The sequence below is a fragment of the Phaenicophaeus curvirostris genome, chromosome 1 (genome assembly GCF_032191515.1).
Source record: "Phaenicophaeus curvirostris isolate KB17595 chromosome 1, BPBGC_Pcur_1.0, whole genome shotgun sequence".
NCBI lineage: Eukaryota > Metazoa > Chordata > Aves > Cuculiformes > Cuculidae > Phaenicophaeus > Phaenicophaeus curvirostris.
In genome coordinates, this window is record NC_091392.1 from 109,887,290 (window position 1) to 109,910,268 (window position 22,979).

At 43.2% G+C, this 22,979-nt stretch overlaps 1 protein-coding gene across 1 annotated transcript in view; it reads right to left on the reverse strand.

Annotated features, from left to right (window-relative positions):
• The window catches only part of CYYR1 (cysteine and tyrosine rich 1), a 62,277-nt gene extending 45,507 nt beyond the window's left edge, over nt 1–16,770 (reverse strand). The window contains exons 1-2 of the mRNA XM_069870634.1: nt 16,688–16,770; nt 13,469–13,574 (exon numbers count right to left, since the gene is read on the reverse strand). Of these exons, the coding sequence (XP_069726735.1) occupies nt 13,469–13,574; nt 16,688–16,730 (149 nt within the window). The 5' untranslated portion in view covers nt 16,731–16,770. The remainder of the gene's footprint in view (nt 1–13,468; nt 13,575–16,687) is intronic.
• Nucleotides 16,771–22,979: the final 6,209 nt, after the last annotated feature.

Genomic DNA, 22,979 nt, shown 5'->3' on the forward strand with positions numbered 1-22,979 from the left:
TTCTAGCCCAAACTGTTTTTATTTTGGTTCCTGGGCCTGTTTGCAGCTGCTGCAGTGGAAGAGCAAATGCCTAGTGACGGGAGTTCTTCCAAGCGATGTACTCATGGTTGAGGCTTTTGTGCTGCTGCAGTCTTCATGAGGGCTTTGCAAGTCCACCGGCAGACAGAGACAAGTAAAATCAGCTTGCTACCCACAAGAATAATACAGGATTGGAAACACTTGGCTGCAAAACAAGGATCAGTTTGAAGTTCAGCCTCAGGCAAGTCTTAAGTAGGTCAGAGCACAAAAGCCGTAGCCAAAGACTTAACTTTACAGGGTGAGAAACCTCCAATGCCTGTTTTATGGCACAGGCATGTATACAGAAAGGCTTGTGCTGCTCTTGCTAAGCCAATATGAGGGTTTTGTTGCCAGTACTAAGGAAAAAGGTACTTCTCACACCTGAACATACCCAATGGAGCACAGGGAATCCCTGCAGTGGCAGAGCTGCTGCAACACTATTCTGGACGAGCCAGAGAGCTTGAAGGATTTTGTTTGCCATTATTGGAGGAAAATCTCACAGCTTTTCTCAGGCTGGACCATATTTTCAGCCAGCACACATCAGTAGAAATCAAGTGACTTAAGGATTTTGCCCAATTAATTGACAGTTTGTAACTCCTGATGCAAGCTGAAAAAAACCCAACAGTGATACCACAACAGCTACAGTGGTGCTACTGGTGGTTATGAAGGAGCTGTTAGACCTGGCAGTTATTAAAACCATTCAGTGCAAGTGACAGATAACAGTAATAAATCAGCTGACTTCACATATCCACATATCCAGTGTTCTTTGTGAGCACAGTAAGAATTCGGCCTGGAAAAACAACCACATCTCATTACAAAGCCCTATGAGCAACTGCAACATACATTAAATTATTGACATGTAATGAAGCCAAAGTGAAAATCCTTACTTGAGGCATAGCTCCTTCAGATTTAAACAAGGGCTGGTAACTTGCTTTCCAGTTACTGGTCTCGCAGAGCAGTTAATTGCTTTTATATTAGCTAAAAGAGATACTGCATTTTTGCTTGACACAAGGGCTGTATCCCAGTGGGATAGCCTTGGGAACCTACTAGGAAGGTGCAAGAGGGCAGTGGTGCAGCAAAAACGTTCTCACCACCTGCAAGGCCTCCAAGTCCTCCCTGTCAAGGTTTCAGCCTTTCATGGGGGGCCATCCAGCCACCCCCTCCTTGCCAGTCAAAGGCTGAGCACTGGGCTGAACCAATGCACTCGAAACAGTGCCCTCCCTGGTGCATGGAACCATGGGAAGGAAAGCGAGGATGAAAAGCAGGTGTCCACCAGTGATGGGCAGCAGTGTCAGGTGCCCACTAAGTGAGTGCACTTGGGGCAAGAGTTCAGAGCTACCAAGGTGAAACCTGCCCTTTTCCTTAAATTATGGAGCACAAATGCCATGAACAATCCTCCTTTAAATGCCAGCATAGGACAAGACATAGCAACGGAGTATCAAGCAGCAGTTTTCCATCTTCAACACAACTCTGTTCTTCCCAATGCAGTTTGGGCAGCTGGAAGCTCCTCAGAAGGAGTCCTGGTGATCTTCTGGATGAGTCAGCAAGCCTTCCTGTGGGGATTAACCTCCCCACCTTTTAAGCAACGAGAACTTCCAAGTAATGCAGCTTCTTCAGGGACGAGATGAATCAACCTTTAATGAGAGCATAACCTAGTCGTTTCAAGTTTGGGATTGCAAGTAGTTTTTCTGTGACAATAAACCTCTGGAAGAAAAATAAGCCAGTATACAGAAACTTAACTGATGCTGTTTCAAAGATACCTGACTGTCTGTGTGCCTGACAGATTTCAAGTGACACGGAGATAATCTGCAGGCATTATTTTTCTGGACTTCTAAAAATATCTGATGATCTAGTGGACACTCAGCACAGAGCCCAGGGAGAAGTCCCAGACTGGCAATCACAACAGCCTCCCATGTGGAAGGCCCAAGTGGGATCCCCTAGCATGGCTTCCCAGCCCTTTGCAGGGCTCTTCAGATGCCTGCTGGGGAATCCTTCTGGGTAACTACTCAAAGATGCACAGAACAAAACCTCCTCTGTAGGAGGTTAAAAACCCACTCTCCTTTAAACAAGGATTCAGGCTCAAAATCCCAAAGTTGCTTTGTACTTGCCAGATTGGAGTGTTGTAAACCATGGCTGTTTTCCTAGCCGGTTCACATGCAGAGGTGACTCTCTCCACTAGATAAAAATACTGATCACCATCTGCTGCATAGACACCAGCCTGGAGGTCAGCTTGTAAGTAGCTGCTGTCAGCCTGCGGCTGCAGAGGAATGCAGGAGAGAGACCTTGTACCTACCAGCTTGCCAAGAGCTTCAAAATATTTGATCATCCCGTGCCCAAACCAGAACAATTTCTTATTTCTGTGATTAATGTGAAAGGGCTTTCCTAGGTCACCAAATCAATATCCTGCTAGCACAGGCAGCCATGCCATAGAGGCCATTTCATGATCATGCTTCCTCAGACAACTACTTCTGAAAAAAGGATGACTGAGGAGGGGCACGAAGAGCAAGCTGGAAAATTTCTTTTCCTTAAGGAGAATTTTAATGAAAAATAAATTATGTTAGAAGATAGTCACAACATAAGCTTACCAAATACAGACACTGAATTCCATAGCTCCACTCCTAATCTCAGCACATTATCATAATGTAGCGTATTATTCAAAATGTACAGCAGACATGCCACTATGTTTACAGCACCCCTGTCATATAGTAATTTTGAAAACATTATTGTCAAGCTGACATTTTATTACATTTCTGAAAATATGCTAATTCAATGATTAAGTTTCGTTCAACAATTGTGGAGGTTCAGGAACAAAGATGTATTGTGCTTTACTTCAGACAATTTTAAATGTTGTTGAAAATGTAGAATGAGAACCATAACTTTTCATCCATCCCCCTGAAGGTGTATTCTTTCACTCTCCACTGGAATTTAATATCAAATTATCCCTGAAAGGAGCCACTGGAGGAAAGCAATGCAAGGTAAGGAGATCGGCAATCCTGTCATCCATTTTCATCATTTCAGTTTATGTAAATAGACCATCTATTTCCAAGCCAAACACAGGGGTACCACCCAGGACTGAACAAACAATATTAGCTTTCAGCCACATAAATATATTAGCTATCATCAGACAGTCTCACTGAGGTCTCTGGGGCCTAGGACTGTGTAGCATAGCGAGTGGTCGGCACACTGCAGTGCCGAAGAGGCTGTGCCTCCAACTAATCAAAATTACCCCCATGCTCCAAGAAATAATCTTTATTTGTGGTAGTTTGTATTGTTTTTAGAACTGAGGAGCCATCACAAGAAAAAGTACAAACTATGTGGATGGCAAAGAGGGTGCCCAGACACTGTTGCCTTGCCTGACAGGGCATTGTGAGGATAAGGCTGAAACAAGTGACAATCTTAAGTGCTCTGAAACCCTTGGAAGATAATATGCTACACAAGTGGAAAGCAAAGATGATTACAAAGAAGCTGTACTCTTCATACAAAATAACGCAAAATTCTTGTCACTTTTCCAGGAAAATCTCAGAGATTCCAAGAGATATATTTTGACAAGGTCTTGTACAAAATACTACTAGAATTGCATTAGTCCCAACAGTAAAAAATCGTGTTATATTTATGCTGGCTGCTTATTTTCTCTCCTCTTGGTTTACATTTCCAAAGAAGCAGATGAGGAGAGGCCCAAAAGCTCAGGGACTCGAAGGATTTGATCCAGACAAAAGAATTAAGAGCTGCTGTCATGTACCGTTTGAACAGCATCGTATTGTAAGTGCTACTTATACACAAGTAATTAATTTTAGGTCTCTCTGCTGCTTGTCTTCCATTTCTGAATTCTCCTCAGCCCGCTATCAGAATATTTCTGCCTCTTTTTTTTCTCTACGGGTCTATGGCAGAGGTGATGTGATGCGGGAACAAGTGTTCTGTCACACTTCTCCTTTCTCCCCATTCACCACCCCAGCCAAAGCTGCAGAGGCTGCGTGGCCTTGGAATGCGCCTGGCACAGGGGTCTCACAGGCTCCATGGCACCTTGAACTCTGAATGCCAAGCGCCACCGACAGGCACCACCAACTTGCTGTTCCAACAAAACAGATTGCAATGACAGCTGGTCCTCTAGATAGTTTTAATGTTGTAGGAAAACGGCAGCAGCTCAGTCCCCTGCCCTCTCCTTGACAACCTCTTTGTTCTCCCCAGTTGATGTTACCTTACCCAGAGAGCTGCAAACTGCACCTGGGGGGATCTGTCCTCTGAAGTGTAAGGCATCTACTGGAGAAGCTGATGCCTCCCTCTCCATGGTGGGACATGCTGCTCTCCAAGGCTAACTGCTTCCGTCCTACCCAAAATGATTATTTCTCTTTCGTTCCTTTTACAGGGAGGACCGCTAGTGATGAGGGAAGGGGAAGAGGGAGGGGGGAAGAGAGACTACTTACATCCAGGCTCTCTCTTACAGCTGTTGGAAAGAAAAAGTCAAACACACAGGCACAACAGGAATAAGTGATACTGAGTATCAGACACCAAAACTGCAGTTAATGTGATAACATAAGCACACATATTTGGAACTGCATTTTATATGCTATTCCTAGTTTACTAACACTGTTGCCCTATGAGCTTCTTAGCAGCTGGGAATAGGTACAGGGCAGAAGTATCCTAATTATAACTTCATTAGATCACCTTGACCATGAACTGTACAAAGGACTGGAGCAGAGATAGTTTGCACAGTCCCTTTATGCTTCAACAGAAGTGTAGCAAGTCCACAAGGCATCTAAAAATAAGGTTCACTGCATCTTGGCTGATGAACAGATGTTTTAACAATAGCCGCAGATCCTTAGTACCTCATGCTTGTGACAAACTGTACCATGGGCCTCAATAAAAAGAGAAAAGCTGGAACATTCAGCATTAAACCAAGCCTCCCTTGTGAGCAAAAGGAATAACTCCATTTAATGACAGCAGTAAAAATCGCTTATCTGTGTGGATGAGCCAACAGAGGGAGAGAGGATGATGAAACATGCCTGCCCAATTTCTGGTATTAGTGCCTTCCTATCCCACACTAAACACTAACACATGGAGTAAGTCCCAGGAGAAATCCAGTATTTTACAAAAATAATACATTATAGGGAAAAAAAGGGGGGAGGTTATGATAGCGGAAGTGATTCTGAAAGTAAACGTCAAAATTTTTTTCTTTTTTAAATAGAGACAAATAATTGAGAAAACTTAATTGAATTTCTGAAGATTATACTAACCAAAGAATTTCTATCTAGTTGTGGTTATAAATCTCAAAGAACTTGTGGCTGCCCCGAGAATTAATAGTTCATTTCCCTTAATTTTTAATAACTCACTTCTATATGCCAAACTTTGTTTCTGTCCCTTAAAGAGATGCATTAAGATGAGAATAAGAGTTTATCCTTCTATGACAATATTGTTAAAACGTTGAATTAGTGCTGCGGGTTTTATTTGGACTGGCTGCAATTACACTGTGCACAGCATCAAATGGTCCTCTTGCACAGCTTCTGACCCATAAGTACCTTCGTTAAAAGCCCTGCTCTGAATTGCTGAGCTGTTCCTTCAGAGCAACGAGTATGAAATGCAACAGACTAATCCTCCAAGAATCCCTCAGCTCAGTGAAATCTCTGAATTAGCCAATAAAACAGAAATTCTGCAGCTGGAGCTAGGTGAGGCATGTATGCATTGGATGTGCAGGGAGTGGATGAGCCAGGAGATGTGGGATTCATCCAGTGTATCTCTTCTAGGACTGATACAGCTTATTACCCAGTGGTTGAACTGGAAGCAAGGAAGCACAAAATGGCAGTGAATGTGGAAGGTACCACGGTGATTAATAAAAAAAAGAAAGAAAAAATTGAGTTTTTTTAACATTCTGATTCAACAACTTACTCCAGCTTACAACTTGACCCATTAGAGCAGAGTGCTTGCAGTACCCACTGAAGTAATTAGCTTATTGATTTCAAGAGGATGAGGACTCTATCCATTGCATCTGCTCACTAGCTTGAAGTTACGAATGCATTTATCTACTTTGCTGAACTGCTGCCTAGGACACTATCTGAATTTTCTCAGATGACTGAACAAAATTACAGATTCTTATGAAATTCAGAGTCAGACTCTTCCCCTACTTGAAAAAGGGAAAGGGGAGGATGTTGGTATAAAAAAACAGAAGGTAAAATTCCTATGAAGAAAGGACATTCCTTCTGTGATCAACACAATCCCCAGACTCAGTTTTCACATCAGGCTTATAAAGTGTTAAGAAAATATTTATCTTATACATGTCTGAACCTTATGGGAAAATCCTTCCAAAACAGATCACAGCAAGTGATAAACACAAAATTATCTCTCCTTTTCACTGAAAACCCCTTTCAAAATAAACAGTGCAATATAAGCAAGCTAATTTCACTGAATTCCTTTTGAATTTTTATTTTCCCCCCTTAGAGTTTTCTGCAAGCCACAGACAGCATTTCAGTGATTTATACCTTAATGCTTCCATTTTCCGGCCAAATTCTAACTATCTTTCAAATGATGAACAGATGATCCACAGGGATGTCAACAACTCAAGTTTTAGCAAAAAACCACACAAACCTTTTCAATTATGAACAACTGAACCTGCATGTTTACAAAGACTTCCAGTTTTCACTAAAAAAAGTCTTCTAGTTCTTATGGCTACTATACTAAAATGCCTACTAAAATAAAACCATTTAAACTTCAAAAACAATCAAACAAATAAAAGAGCACAGTCCTGTTACAGTCCCAAATTTTTCAAAACAGTTAATCAGACACCTCCCAAAAAAGAGATGGGAGGCTTGAAGCAGTAGCCATCTTTTAAGAGCTGCTGTTTGGCAAGCGAAACAGTTTTTTCCCATTTTGAACTGTTTGTCACAACACAGGGTCAGGAATGAAAACACAAAGGACTACAGAAGAGGCACCCTGTGTTTTAATTCTGGTGCTGACAAGGGTTTCCTCTACAGCCATTCTCAAGAGCATAAATCTGGTCATAAATCTGATCACGCATTCTCTGCTGAAGGATATAAACTGGGACAATAGGCATGGAACAAAAAGCAAATGGAAGTTCAAACACTTCGCAAAGGTCACATTTGGAATACCAGTTCTCTCTCCAGCAGATCTTGCAATGAAAACGTGGTCCTAGATCTTTTTCTATGCCTTAGTTAATCAATCCCCTGCACAGAGAGAGCTGGATACCTCTTTTGTGGACGTTTTCCCAGGCTGAAGCACAGACAGTATGCTTCCACAGTTACTCCAGATGTTGAACACCATGGATTAAAAGGCTGAACTGCTGTTCACCTCTTAGACAGAATAAAAGGGAAAAGGTTTCAGTCTAATTAGCAGAGTCTTGTCCTTGCTGATGATACATTTATAGCCAGCTCCCAGCACTCAGCACAAGGATCTTCAGGCTCTGTTCCCTCTGCTCATTCAGGAAGACTCTCCTGAACAGAAGCCACAGCTCAAGCCAAATGGGAAAAGTAATTACGGAACCAGGCCTTTGGCTCACCTCGGGCATCATATCAGAAGTCACAGAGCCAGAGACACGAAATGGCAACTACCAAGTAAATTGCATTATTCTCCCAAAGTGCTTCAATCATGGGAAATTTTGAAGGAACACAACTTTATTTTAAGCAGATTACCATACAACTGTAGAGCAGACACAGAACTAAGCTCAAAACCATATGCTGTTTCACATATTTACTGTAGGATGCCTGAAGTATCTAATTTTAATTATTTGGAATCTACAGCGAATGTCAAACTTCCTGATTTTATTTTTTTGTTTGTTTGTTATTCACTAAGGACACCAAAGGCTACATCTCTATATTCCTAACTCTTAAAATGTTAATTATGTCCTTGAGTGCACTCCTCCTCCATACCCACCCTCCATCCAATATTCTCATATCAAGTGAATCAGCTTAAGGGATGCTGCCATTTTTGTACATGTAAGGGATTCTCTGAGCTCAGCTGCTTTTCTAAAAAGTATCATGGGATATAAAGTACCAATGCCACACTTAGATACACTATATGCGGCTTTTTCTTCAGTTTTGCAGGCTGAGGCATGGATGTGATTTTTATGCTGAATGTACTCTCTGCCTCTTTTCCTCCCATTCTCTTTATCTGCCTTCCTTCCTTCCTGGCCACATTGTGCAACCTCTAGACTTAAAACAAAACAAAAAACCCACCCAAAAATCTCACCCCCTCCAACATACATGAAGTTCATGTAAATAACATCTGCTATTTCACCAGTCACTGAAGGGGCTGTTGTTTCTTCATTATTACTTGTAGGATACAACTTACTCTCTTGCAAATCACCATGCACTACCTGTAATGAGAACACAGGTCTCTGAAGTTTTTATTCACTTTTTCCTGCAGGTACTTTTGAAGTCCTTGGAATCACGTGTTTTGTTTTATTTCTAAATACAAGTTTCCTTAGAGTAAGTCATTCTGGAGACATTTACCAAGAAACTTCATACACTTTGCAATGCAATGTAGCACCACAGCATCTTAGCTTTCTTCTTCTGCTTAAACCAATATTCCAATTTACAACTCTTTAAAGACCTACCCAGGAAAATATGGACCAATCACTAGGGCTGCATATTTTATCAGTGTGTTTTCTTAAATACTGTGGGCCAAATCTGACTGTAAGTCCCATCATTTCCACCAAATGTTCAACTTGTCCAGCAGTAATAACTTGAAATTACAGCTTAAACTATTTTTCTTCTTTGCTCCATTATTATCTGGAATCTGGGATCATTTCACATCTACTCACAGCCGCTGGCCATGAAGTAACGTGAAGGAGCAAAGGTAGCATCCAGAATCACCCCCGACAGCATGCAGCTACTGACATCTCAGCATCCCAGAGAGCTCCCTGCGGCTCAAAAGTTACCCGTGGGCCACAACAGACACTAAATACAATGTGGTGGTGAAGACTAAGCTGGAAATTAGCTCACAGAAAACCCACCAGGATAAGCATGAGGGCCAAACAATTTGGGGCCCCTCATAAATTTGGGGCAAACATAAAGAGCACTGTCAGAAACACACACATAAATTTGGGTTCTGCAGAAGAAACTCCTTTTGTATCAACTCCCACCTTGGAGGAGTTCAGGGGTTTGAGGCTGGAGCTGAAGGCAATAACCAGATGTCTCCAACTCCTCTGAGTGACAGAGGGCAAAATGCCTCTGGCTGGTTACTTAGGGAGATACTGTTGTTATGGGCAAACCTGGAACATCTGTCACAGAGAAAACACGCTTCAGTTCTCGCAGTCCCTAGCCTGGTAGCAAGCTGAAGAAGTAGATGCAGTACAGGGAACGTGATAAAAGGTCAGTCACAATTGCTTCAACAGTTTAGAAACTACCTTCTGAGGAGAAGGGCAGTTCGAGTTTCTTGACCTAAAGGGCTGGGATGATGCTGGGAAGGGTGTCTCCAAGCTTTCTTCTGGTGGGGAGTGAAAAGGTGGGCAGGAGGAATAGTCTGAGCACTCAAGCATCCCTGCACCTTTTCCTTCATCCAACTGATACAATTCCATTATGTGGCACAAGTCCAAACATAAATTTGTAATTTGTCTAAGAAAAAAACATTTTTAGAAGACCTAACTATTAAGCACTAGATGCCGAGCAAATAAGCAGGAGGAAATGCGTATACTTCCGAGGAAATAATGACAGGCTGTAGCTACTGAAAACTAGTAGGAAGGGAAATATACCTGGAACATAAATGCTGTAATGACTTGCTCTGAAAGGGTATCGTGCAGGGGGCAAGGAGTAGGAAGGATGTGTTACTTCACATTAGAGATGCTCATCGGATTACAGATGACTCAGTCACAAACCTTGAATGTTTACAGGTTGTACCTGTCGTCCAACTAAAGATGGAGTTACTGGAACATCTCTTCTAGGCCCTGGAATCCTACTACTAGAGTGAGCATCTGCATCTGTTCTTCATGTGTGGAGAGAAAAACAGGCTAATCACAGATGCACACAGCCTGGAGGATGTTTGCGGAAAACCTCATCTGACTAAAGTAAAATGTTCCCTGGTGTCCTAAAAAGATGGTGATTTCTTAAAATAGAAAATCCTAAAACCCTACAAGGAATATCTCAATACTGAGTCTCATTTTAACGAGTGAAGAGAGTTAATTAATCACCTAAGAGCTACAAACAACTTAAGCATTGATGATTATGATCTAGTCATACTGACTTTGTTTTAACATCAGTATATACATTATTGTCTGGTGTTTACAGTCTGTTTGCACAACTGCTGGCATATGGGTCTAGGAAGAGAAGAGTGAGAGGCGTGAAACAAAAAAAAAACTGTTTAAAAAGAAGCAACTGCACACCAAAAGGATTTTCCAAAACTGCATGAGAGTGACGCTTGTGAAAAAAAAACCATCTCAGAGTAGATAAAGAGAAAAAACTTCAGAACAACATGTAGATTTGTAAAGAATGGAGAGAGGAGAGAAATTAGTGGTAAACAAATAAAAAAGCAGAGGCAACCTCTAAAGAAGCAGAGGAGTCAATACAACACTGAGGTTTACTAATGGCGTTTAAGACAGTGAAAAGGCACTTCCGAAAGCTCCCACAAAGATCAAGTCCATTGTTTGGTGCAGACAGTAGGATCAAAAATGATGACATAGGAAAAGAAGGATATTTAAAGAACAACATTACATGAAATTATCAGGACATATAGTTTGCTGGATTAAAAATGGTTATTTAAAATATTTCAATACACATTTGTTAATAGAAAGACATGAACCAGTGGTCATTTCCAGATTCCAGCGGTTGTGTCTTCTTCCAATGCAATTTCCTCAGTTTGTAATTTGAGGGTGAGGCAACATGAAACTTCTGCAGGAAAAGCTTGGACATTAAAAAGACCAACAGAGTTCCAAATAATAAAAAGGAAAGGTTATTTTTATGGATTGTAGTTAAAGTCACAATAACATCTTTTGCAATGCAACTAAACACAAGGTAGCAACTCTAGCAAAGAACAGTTTGAAGGCTTAAAGCAGCAAACATGCCTTTGAAGACCGTAACTTGAGAACTTAGAGGAAGCACAAATTGTGAGCTTATTTGTGTCTTCTGCGATCATCACAGATAGTTGCTTCAAAAAAGGTACTCAAAGAAAGATACATGAAAAAATAATCCTAACAGGGCTGCTGTTAAAACCCTGTGCTCAGCCCTGCTAGCCACACTTCAACAAGGAAATGAAAATACTAGAGGGATCTCAAGAGAAGGCCAAAGAATTGACCCCCTGAGCAGGGCAAAGCAAAACAAAGCAAATCTTACATGTCAGGCTGACAGAGTTCACCCAGCTCAGTGATAAGGTTGAGAGTTGTCATGATAACTATTTAGGGCCTCATTTCAAACTTGCAGATAAGTTAAGAGCTGACAGTAGGAATTTCAACCTTCATTTCCCAGCAAAATTTCCCAGTGATGTTAGTAAACGAACTTGGAGAACAGTTTACCAGCACAGATGGTCAACTCATTAAGGCTTGAAGTTTTCAAAATGAGATTACACATGTTTAAAGATGGCATGCCCAAAACAGCTTTTAGGAATAAAAAAATAATGTATGGCTCACTCATGCAAAATGTCAGGTCAGAGGAGAATAATGACTCCTGACTGGTCTTCCAAGTACATGAATTGGAGTACTTAACCATAAAAAATTAGGAGAATCAAATGTCTCCTTCAAGACGTGTTGTGGCAAACAGCACTTGTAAGAGCCTTTCCAGTATTCAAAACCATCCAGATACACACAAACGCTTCAAATGTGTCAGAGCTTCTTGCACTCCCTTCTAGTTCAACAGCCATTTACATTTGTTAAATAAACACACAAAAGACTAGGTGTCAACCTGGCACTGAAGGCATGGTTTGAACATTTTAGCAGTCACTCTAAAGAATCCCCTGATCCATCCTTTCCAAAACAGAGCTCTAACATCAGGCTAGACAAATGTCAAGGATGTTCACATGGAAGTAGGACACGAAATCCATTTGCTTTGCTGCTGTATGGGAAGATTTGACATCTTACGCTACTGTGAGCATCATTCCTAACCACATGATGTGAGCTGGAATAAGATATTCAAAAACTGCACCTCCTTCCACGCATGTAAATGGGAAAGCAACTTTGGAATGAGAAAAGAAAAAAAAAAAAAATCAAAGCAGACATTCCCTAGGTGAATGGGGGAAAAAAAATCACTTGTCATTCTCCAACAGTAATCAGTCTTAAGTACATGCCTTTTTATTTCCAGAGGAATGAAGGATTCTGGTGCCTTATAATTTTATTTACTCTAGCCTAGGAAGTGTTTGATCTGCTTTAAAAACTAGATCAATTCTGTGTTAAAATACCATTCCTCTGCTTAATCCTTCGAAGTGCCACAAAATATGCTGAAAGGAACACTGGCATGTTCCCCAGGTACCACGGCTAAAACAAAACCTGCCACAGAGAAGACATTTTAGAAGAAGCAAGTACCACCTTCCCACTCACTCCTCCCCAAGCACTGAGTAGTCCATATGACATACCTCTTTTTCCTTTTCTGGTTTTAGTCAAGAATACAAACCAAAAATACGTCCCAGCCTGCATGTTAAAGGTTAAGGAAATTACTGATGGGGTTCGTGAAACAGATGGCAAGATGCCCTATCTTGAAGAACAACATTTTATGTTTTGGTTAGGTTTGTCCTTGTACGTGAATATAACACAAATTGTCACTTAAATTAAGTCCAGAACCTAGAGTCAGGCCCATTAAAATGCAGACTTTTCTTCCTCCTCACTGACGCAGAGCCTATGTTTTTAATCAACAGTTTATTCTTCTATTTTTCTCTAGATAGAAAATAGTCATCGCCACTGCATTTCACCTGCTGTGTTTTTTTAAGCACTGTGAAACATGCTATTCATACTGCAGTGTTACAGGGTCAGACTACCCTCACCTAGAATCCATTCAATAAATTCTTCCAGCAGCCAAAACACCATTTGACAAAACCAAGCAAGTCAATAAAAAGGGGAAAAAAAGTAGTCAAGGTAAAATGAATCTCAAATCCAATTCATTTGAACAGTGGTTTCACTCAGGTATTGTAACAAAGTGTTTCAACAAAACCCACACGATTTCTATTCACAGTCCTTTTCATCTGAAAAGCTTGAAACAAATTTCTCACCAGCTCCAAAGCTTATGTCCACAAATTATATAACTGTACACAAGCTAAGGACATAAACCCCAATTTTAGCAAGCTGTCTGGTGTACTTCAAAAATATATGCGACGTGAGACTTCAGATGGTCATGTTTGTTACCGTCAAGCAAAAAAACAAACCAAACCCCCCAAAACCCACAAATGCTGCCACTGTTTATTTCCCGAACAGTTTCACCACAACTCTATTTCACATCAAGTCCATGAATACAGGACATCAGTTTTTTTCCCCAAGCACAAATATACTTACGAAAGGACATTCCCAATGTAGGCATAATATGAACAGCAGTAGGGAGTAGTCCCATCACAGCAGTAAGCTTTGCAGTCATTATCACACTGAGCCAGACAATCTTCTGCTGAATAAAAATAACATTCATGCGGTCAAATGGCAGCAACAACAAAATGCTGTACTGCACAGCTTTAAAGAAAATGCAATCTAACAGTTTCATACAACCACAGGACTTCACTCGAGGCATGACCTGACCCTGTAATCCAAATGGCAGCCCATTCCCACACCATTTGTATTTTGGTAAGAATGTCAGGGTTAGGCGCTTTGTGTATGGGTATTTTGTAGCTGGTCGTACCAGTTCCTTCTCATATTTAATCATTTAAAATAAAAAAGGACATTTTGAAATGGCCAGACACCACAGATCACCTTTCTCTATTCCAGCAAAAAGTCCAGACTGACATCTGTAGCCAGGCTGCCTGCCTCAGTGAGCTGCAGGAGATAAAGTTGTCCTGTAGCTGACTACCTACCCCAGTGCCCATCCAGCCCAGGGTATAAATTAGAGCTGCCTGGGGCTTCCTTATCCCTTGCCAGCTGACAGCACTTTGCCTCACTCTGCTCCAGCTCCAGTGCCACGGCCAGCATGACATGGCAGCACCCAGCACAGGGGTCAGTGGTGCCCTCTCAGCCAAAGACCTGCCCAGCCAGGGACACAAACATTTCCAGCAGCAATGCTCCGCTGGACTGAGCAGCACTGCAAACTGTGAAACAACACTAAGCTCTTTAGAACTAAGAAGCATGAAAGAACATGTATCCTTTTATTGCTGTGAGAAGCTATTTTAAAGCTATCGACCTCTCGTGGTGCTGCAGCTCACGTGTTTTCAAACCCCTATGTCAGGTGCCCCCAAGGAAATAACACAGGACAGTCTCTGGGTATTGCTACTGCACTGTAAAAATGTCCTTGGGGATCCCATGCTTCCCACATGTCATCCCAGGCTCTCCTTCACCGCTGCCAGGACCTCAGCTGCAGCCTGGATGAATCCAAACAGACTGCCCATCCCACACACCATCACCCTTAGTGACCTCTTTGCCACGGCAGAGACCTGAAGACCAAGATGGTAAAGTATGCTTCTGCATTCCCAGTATGCTGTGGCTTGTTCCCCAGGCAGCACATCATGCTAAGGGGTTCCCACTCTCTCATTCCCATTACTGCCCTTCATCTCTGCAGCCCCAGCTTCTGATGTGTTGGGAGCCAGGCAACTTTACAGCATGTCAGGTGCTGCCAGGCTCCGGTTCCCACCCCACCTCTAGCTGCAACTTCCCACCTCGTACTGAGGCTCCTTTGCATGCTGACCGAGTAGTGAGAGGCTCCTGCTGCTGCTCCATCCCAAAACCTCAATCTTGTTCATCAGATTTTAGCAGACTAGCTTTCTGAACCTGCTCATGCTTGGTCTCTGCTTGAAAACAAGCACCAACTGAGGGTGAGGGTTGGAGAGGGCTGTGCAACACAGCACACCGGTCAGCTCAAGCAGTTGAGCCTTAAACCTGTGCAATTACCCCCATAGTAAAGAAACACACATGCACGAAAAAGTGGAACAACTGACTCATCAGTCTGAAGTGAGCCTGGGCAGGAGAGGGGAATACATGGCTGGCATGGGCCTGGCTGTGAAGGAGCAGCACCATGGGGTGGCCACTGTGCCTGCATGTGGGACGACTCCCCATGGCAAGGCTTTTGCACTGTCTCCCTTGCAGGACTCTCCATGCCAGTGGCTCGAGTCTTTCACGCTGTCACCCATTTTTGGCAGGTGCGCTTGTATCTCTGCCTGTGCTCCTAACACGCCCACCAAGCAAGGCTACGCAACAAGAACCAGGGCAGTAGTGGTCTGTGGCTGCATTCCTGCTTGCTCACCAAACCTGGGGGTACCCAGGTGTACCCTGACCCTGCCCAGGTGCACGGGGCCAGGACAGCTCATGGCACCTCTCCCAAACGGAGCACATTTAACTGTCCTGCAGTCCAACAGGGACATGCACACTGTGTAACCTGCCCAGAAAAGATCCGCTGGGACACCATGGAGAGCTTCTTCCAAGTTTGGGACACCCCAGAGAGCCTCTTGAAAGTCTGAGACACCCCTGAGAACCTCTTCCAGGTCTGGGACACCCAGAAAGGTTCTTCCAAGTTTGGGACTCCTGGAGAATCTCTTCCAAGGTTGAGATACCCAGAAAGGCTCTTCCAAGTTTAGGACACCCCAGAGAGCCTCTTCCAGGTCTGGGACACCCAGAGAGCCTCTTCCAGGTCTAGGATACCTGGAGAGCCCCTTCCAAATTTGGAACACCCCAGAGAGCCTCTTCCAGGTCTAGGATATCTGGAGAGCCTCTTCCAGGTCTGGGACACCCAGAGAGCCTCTTCCAGGTCTAGGATACCTGGAGAGCCCCTTCCAGATATGGGACACCCCAGAGAGCCTCTTCCAAATTTGGAACACCCCAGAGAGCCTCTTCCAGGTCTAGGATATCTGGAGAGCCTCTTCCAAGTTTGGAACACCCTAGAGAGCCTCTTCCAGGTCTAGGATATCTGGAGAGCCTCTTCCAAGTTTGGGACACCCTAGAGAGCCTCTTCCAGGTCTAGGATACCCAGAGAGCCTCTTCCAAGTCTAGGATACCCAGAGAGCATATTCCAAGTTTGGGACACCCAGAAAGCCTCTTCCAAGTTTGCAACACCCCGGAGAGTCCTTTCCAGATCTGGGACACCCAGAGAGCCTCTTCCAAGTTTGGGACACCCCAGAGAGCCCTTTCCAGGTCTGGGACACCCAGAGAGCCTCTTCCAAGTTTGGGACACCCCAGAGAACCTCTTCCAGGTCTGGGACACCCGGAGAGCCTCTTCCAAGTATCTAGGATACCCAGAGAGCCTCTTTCCAAGTTTGGGACACCCCAGAGAGCCTCTTCCAGGTCTAGGATACCTGGAGAGCCTCTTCCAAGTCTAGGATACCCAGAGAGCCTCTTCCAAGTTTGCGACACCCCAGAGAGCCTCTTCCAAGTTTGGGACACCCTAGAGAGCCCTTTCCAGGTCTGGGACACCCAGAGAGCCTCTTCCAAGTTTGGGACACCCCAGAGAGCCTCTTCCAGGTCTGGGACCCCCGGGTCGCCCCCCGGAGGCTCTGCCGAGCCCGCGGGACAGCGGCCCCCGCCCCCGCGCGGAGCCCCCGCGGCCGCCTCGCCCCCCGCCCGGCCCGGCCCGGCCCCGCTGACCTGCGAGGAGCAGGAGGACGAGGAGGAAGGCGGGGAGCGGCATCCCCGCGGCCGGGCGCCCCGCCGCCGCCGCCGAGCCGGGCCAGGGCCGCCCCGCGGCGCCTCCCCGCCTCCCGGCGCCTTTGTCCGCCCGGGGACCGGCCGGGGGCGTGGGGAGCGGTGCCCGCCTGCCTCCCGCCGCCCCGCTGGGGCCGGGACCCCGAACCGCCGCCGGAGCGCCGCGCCCTTGAGTGCAGCTAAAGCAGAGTTTCCTCTAAAGTCATCGTGTTTCTTGAAAGTTAGACGGAACGCCCCTCCGACAGCGTGTTTTCTTTCAGATCGTGTTTTTCCAGACGCTGTTCGTTCTTTGGAGATGATCACCTCACGTGTTCGCTGTGACCTGTCTCTGCTGCATCCCCTCTGTCCGCAGCCTCCCCCAGCCCCGGTGCGGGGTCAGGCAGGGCTGCAGCCGGCTCCGAAGCAGCGAGGGATCCGAGTGTTGTGAAGTTCATAACAACATTAAACTCAGTCCTGGAAAATAATAGAATAGGCATATGGTTTCTGGGAGAACTGATCCCTGTGCCTGTGAGTGGGAAATCCATCCTGTCCCAGCCCTTGTCTGGCTGCACACGATGGATGGAGATCGCTCTTGCATCTTGCCCAGCCCTGATAAAGGATGCTTGCTTTCAAAAACTCAAAAATGCGTCTTAGAGAGTGTTATTTGCTGGCGTTTTTGGTATCATCTGTGCTGTGCGGTAGTAATGATTCCTAGGCTGCATCAAAAGACATGTGGCCAGCAGGTCGAGGGAGGTGATTCTCCCCCTCTGCTCTGGAGAGATCACACCTGGAATGCTGAGTCCAGCTCTGGAGCCCTCAGCACAGGAGGGAAATGGACCACTTGGAGCAAGTCCACAGGAGGGCCACCAAAATGATCAAAGACCTGGAGGACCTCCCCTGTGAAGAGAGGCTGAGAGGGCTGGGGTTGCTCAGCTTGGGTAAGAGAAGACTCCAAGCTTGGAGACCTTATTGCAGCCTTTGGGCACTGCAACAGGCTGCCCAGGGAGGTGGTTGAGTCCTCTTCCCTGGAGGTGTTTAAGGCACAGGTGGACGAGGTGCTAAGGGGCATGGTTTAGTGTTTGATAGGAATGGTTGGACTCAATGATCCGGTGGGTCTCTTCCAACCTGGTTATTCTATGATTCTATGATTCTATGATTCTTTCAGTTTTAAAAGGGGAGCTATATGAAAGATGGAGAAAAAGGTTTTAGCAGTGTCTGTAGCATTAGAACAAGGGGCAGTGGTTTTAAACTAAAAGAGAAGAGGTTTAGACTAGATATTATGAAGATACTTTTGTCACTGAGGGTGGTGAAGCACTGGAACAGGTTGCCCAGAGAGGTGGTAGATGCCCCATCCCTGGAAACATTCAAGGTCAGGTTGGATGGGTCTCTACTGATCTACTTGAAGATGTCCCTGCTCACTGCAGGGGCGGTGGACTAGATGACCTGTAAAGGTTCCTTTCAACACAAGCCATTCTATGATTTGCCATGGCCAGGCCAGAACCATATTCAGACTGAAGTTTAGACTATTTAAATGCTCTCATAACTAACCCTGTGCAAGAATTCCCACACACAGGGCCCAGAGGGCAAAATACGTACTCCCTGGTCTCACAAAACAAAAAGGGTTAGCTCTGACTTCGCATGAGGGGTTGCAGGTTGAGGAATGCCCTTTGGAAGGTTGAAGTATGCACACAAAAATGCGAAACATCCACAGGTGTTTTTGCTCATAAAGGGCTTCCTGCTGCTGGCAGCTGAGAGGGGAAGGCTGACGCAGAAAAGTGTACAATTAAATGTTTTTTAAAGGATTTAGCTATTCTACACTGACAACAACAACAACAAAAAACCTCTGAACCACCATGCCAAATCACATGAGAGCCAGTTATTTTATCAGTGCACAGCTGAGTGTTTTTTCACATATAGGCCAGAACCTGGCCCTCAGCAAAGAAAACCAGCTTTTTGTGTTTTTAACTAATGCTGCAGTGTGTACCCCTTAGTTTATGCAACAGCCTGAATTAAATGTATCAAAGGAAATTTCGGTTATATGTCAGCTGCTGAGAGTAAAACTTGGACCAGGTGGGTAACTTAATTTCAAAGAAATTGCATCTGCTTCCTGTGTCTTCATCTGGTCACAGACCACAGTTTGCCCCTGAACAAATCCCTGAAAAAAATAATACGGTTTTGTAAACAGATAGCATTGAGAGTAAATGAAAAGAATTTATGAGATAAAGGAGACTCAAATATAGTAGGTAGCTCCCATAAACTGACATCTCCAGGTTTTTAATTTTAATTAATCACATTCGATCACCAGGCCAGACTGTCTTAGGAAAAGACAGCTGGTATTTATTTTTTTGGTATTTATTTTCTGTTCTTCCATTTTTGTTGTTGATTCCTTCCTTTGCAGTCCCCGCCCGTTCAGATCCCTCTCAGCAAGTCACATTTCAGTATTTCCCAAAAATGCTTGGTAAAATTGCCCAGTAGTTGTAAGCAAGGGTAGCCCATTTGCCCTCAGTACTGATTTGCACATAACAAGCTTGTGGACCTTCTGTAACTGTTACTTACTGTTAGTACGGGACAAGCCCTTCAAACCACTCTAACGCTCCCAAACCTAATAATTACTTCCCAAATCCTGTCCTTTGGACAAATGATTGAAAAGTCCATGTACCAAAGAGAAATATCTCTGTCCTCTCACCACTGCTCCTAGCATCATGGAGGGCATTTGTAGAAGGCTGAGAAGAGCGAAAACAATGTCAGAGTGGTGTCGTCTGGTGGTGCTGGGGTGAGATGAGGGCCTTAAGGAACCAAAATCTATTTCTTGTTCTTGGAATGAGGCTTTAAAGGAAGACTTCTTCATAGTCATAGAAAGAAAAAGAACAGGAAAAGATTACAGCTAAGGTTCAAGCCACAGAAGTACTCTAAGTAAAACTCTCTATCAGCACCATATGATGGCAAAATCATATCTTATCAGAAATGTTTTTTTAAAGATGGTTTTGAAAGCATGCAGGTTGATAAAATTATGTTAAGTGTACAAGTGCTAATCTTCAGGCACAGTTCAAGGAGAAAATCCCACTCCCGGTGCACTAGTGTTTTGAAACTCACTATAATCAGACATCTCTGTCGCCAGAAGCTTAATTAGCAGTTTAGAAACAGTAATTATCACACATAGAGCACTAGAGGAAACTTAATAGAGAAAAAAGCATATCCTTAGGACAAGCATTTAAACTTCTATACCTCTAGACTACCTCTAGAGAAATCACTTCAAAACAATTAACAGGGTATCTTGTATACTTACCAAAGATGTCTCTTGTTGAACTGAAGCTGCTAAGTGGTTGAACGTGAGGAATGATAAATCTTATATGTGTTTTCCAGCATGTAACCAGCCAACCAAGCTCAAAGCACCTCCAAAAATGCCTGGACAGCAGGAGAACTTGAGTTGGGCAAAGCACTGGTTCTGGAAAGAGGTGAGGCTGGGAAGTATCTTTTCATCTCTACCTCATGTTATCCTTTAATGATACTGAGGGCTAGTCTCATCTTCTGAGTGTTAGCTACCTCTGAGCACCACCTTATCCTCCTGGTTCTGCCAGATTTGAGAGCCATGGTTCTCAGGACTGGTGGCTGTATCTGCTTTGGTACCTGGGGGAAATATGAATCTCGCTCTTATTTCCCTCTAGGTTCCTGATGTCAATGTCCAGCAATAGAGAGTAAGACTGTACTACACATGGCAAATACAATTTCATTGTACGTTTCATTTAGTAACTTATCTTTTCCCTCCGGTATGGAAGAACAGCCAACATTAGCTGACAGAGGGCATACTCCAGCTTCTGCTAGAGTTAATGAAAGGCTTCCCAACGACTCCACTGTTAGCTGGACTGGGGTTTTAATTTCTGATTCCCTCCCATCTCCCTTTACTTATCTCATCATTAGTCAAAAAGTCTTAAGCTTTTCTCCTCCTTTAAATGGAAATCTTTTTGCACTTCTAATCAGTTTTATTGCCACTTTGGGATGCTCTTTCTGCTAAATCTTTTTCTAAGGATGGCCTGAATACTAAATGCAATATTTAAAATGGATTTTCAATATCAAACTCTGTCCTGCTTTGACAGATTGCCATGTCTTTTCCTGACCGCTCCATTAGCACGCATTAAATCTATTGTAGTATTGCCATAGGGTTACAAGTACACTATTAATGACTATAACACACAAAAATACATACTTGCTTTCTTTTTCAGTAATGTTGCCTTATGATTACATTGCTACAAGCCACTTTACTTAATCTCCTTTGGTGTTTCTGATTTCTGCCAGTATCTTTGACACTGAAGAATTTATCACAGAGCTCCTAGAAGGCCACAAGACAGTCTTGTTCTTTTCTGCAGTCTGTTGGTCTCTATCACATAAGGCATGTACTTAGGGCTCCTGCCTGTTCCCAAATGAAAATCACGAAAAGCATAATGCAGGAATGCCATTATTCTTAGGCAGCAAACAACATACTTTATGGCCGCTTCAGTTATGTCTTCCATGTTAAGGTACATGTAATTTCTGCAATATAGTTGTTATATTCTACAGAACAGAATAATTCTAGAGGTAGAAATACAATATTTTATAACCTTGTGTAAAAGCTAGTGAAATCTTTAGGTACATTTTGCCTACAGAAAAGCTGAAGGCAGCAGAGAAGATGATAGGTGAATCTTTTAATCATTCCCAAGTCAGAAATTTCTGTGTTAATACCATATTCATGTATGTGCCTAGAAGAAGGAAAATAGTCCTATATCTTTGGCATTACTCCTGTTAAGAGCAAAGATTGTTTCAAAACCATTGTATCCTTTCTGGTAAAGCACCAGACAGTGATTTATAAACTTATGCTGACAGCAGGCATCTGCTGAGAGGCTGAATTTCATTCAGACTTGATAAACACTGTTTAAAAATACAGACACTCACGTGCTTTATTGGTTTTCTTTGTGAAACATTTATTTAATAAACTCATCAGTAGTGCTTGGTGAAGCTTAGCAAACAGTAACAACATCTGGGGAAAATTCACTAACCACAGCAGTCTTGGGTTTAGGCATTTCTGTTTATTTTCTCTTCCAACCCCTCTCCCTCCTAAACAATAATTGTTTTCTTTTCATAATCCAGTATAAAAATTCAGAATCTGAGAAATTAAATAGTTGTTCTTAAATGTCTATGTTGCTTTTGAGGATGTGTGATTGACAGAATCAAAATGAGAAATATAAGAACTGTCCAAACTAGATTTTTATTTCCTTTTGAAACTAAGCATTATCCATTATCCAGACACTCAGAATATGACATAAAATCAGTGGTTGAAGTGAGTTAACTAGCAGAGTAAAATATACTAGGAGAACTAGCTTATCATCTGACTAATAATCCTCTATTTTTGTTTTCTTTTAACTGAAGAAAATTTCAGGAGGGTTATTTTGCAAATTTTATCCTGCACATGGTTTTAGTGGACAGTGGTGTGTTTTCCTGAACAGCATCTTTTTTTAAAATGACAGTTAGTGAGGAAGATATCTAAGGAAAAGAGCAACAAGCTGGAGATTACCAAGCCAAAATGTAGTACGAATGTCTTGGCTACTGTTATTTTTCACATTCCTTCTACAGAGCATGTTAAATCATCAGCCAAACCTTCAATTACATTGGAAAACATTGAGATAGCATGGAGAGCTCTGTACTAAATTATGTCAGTGCCAGGAAAAGTGATATACCCTAGAAAGCAGTAAATCCCCATAGTTCATCGGGGGCTGTTACCAGTAGCCAAGATTTAGCATTATTCTAATACTTAGTTTTGTGACTTAGGAAAAATCCAGCAGCCCGGGATTCAGGGAACCGTGAGTATGAATTAGAGCTTTCTCTCAGGTTGATTCAGGGATGCTACACCTAAGAATTTTGCCTGGAGTTTTAAAATTATATGAAATGCTTGTAGAAAATACTTAGAAATTACTAAATATTATCTTCTCTTTAATAAAGTTGATTGTTTACAGATATTACTGTCCTGTAAACTTTATAGGAAGCATTGACCTCTGTCTTATTCAATGCAAATAAAGCAAGACTTCTGAAGACATGGCAGAGGCTAACATTAAAAACTATTTACAAGAAGCAGATGAATACCCACACTTAAGAAAAAGTCACCTCAGAGAACTTCAAGTTTTTGCTCCAAACAGAATGCTTTTCCAGTTTTAAACAGAATCATTCAGAGTACAGTCATGATGCCTCCACTGTTCAGTGCTGAGTGGGACTTTAAAAGCTTATGCTG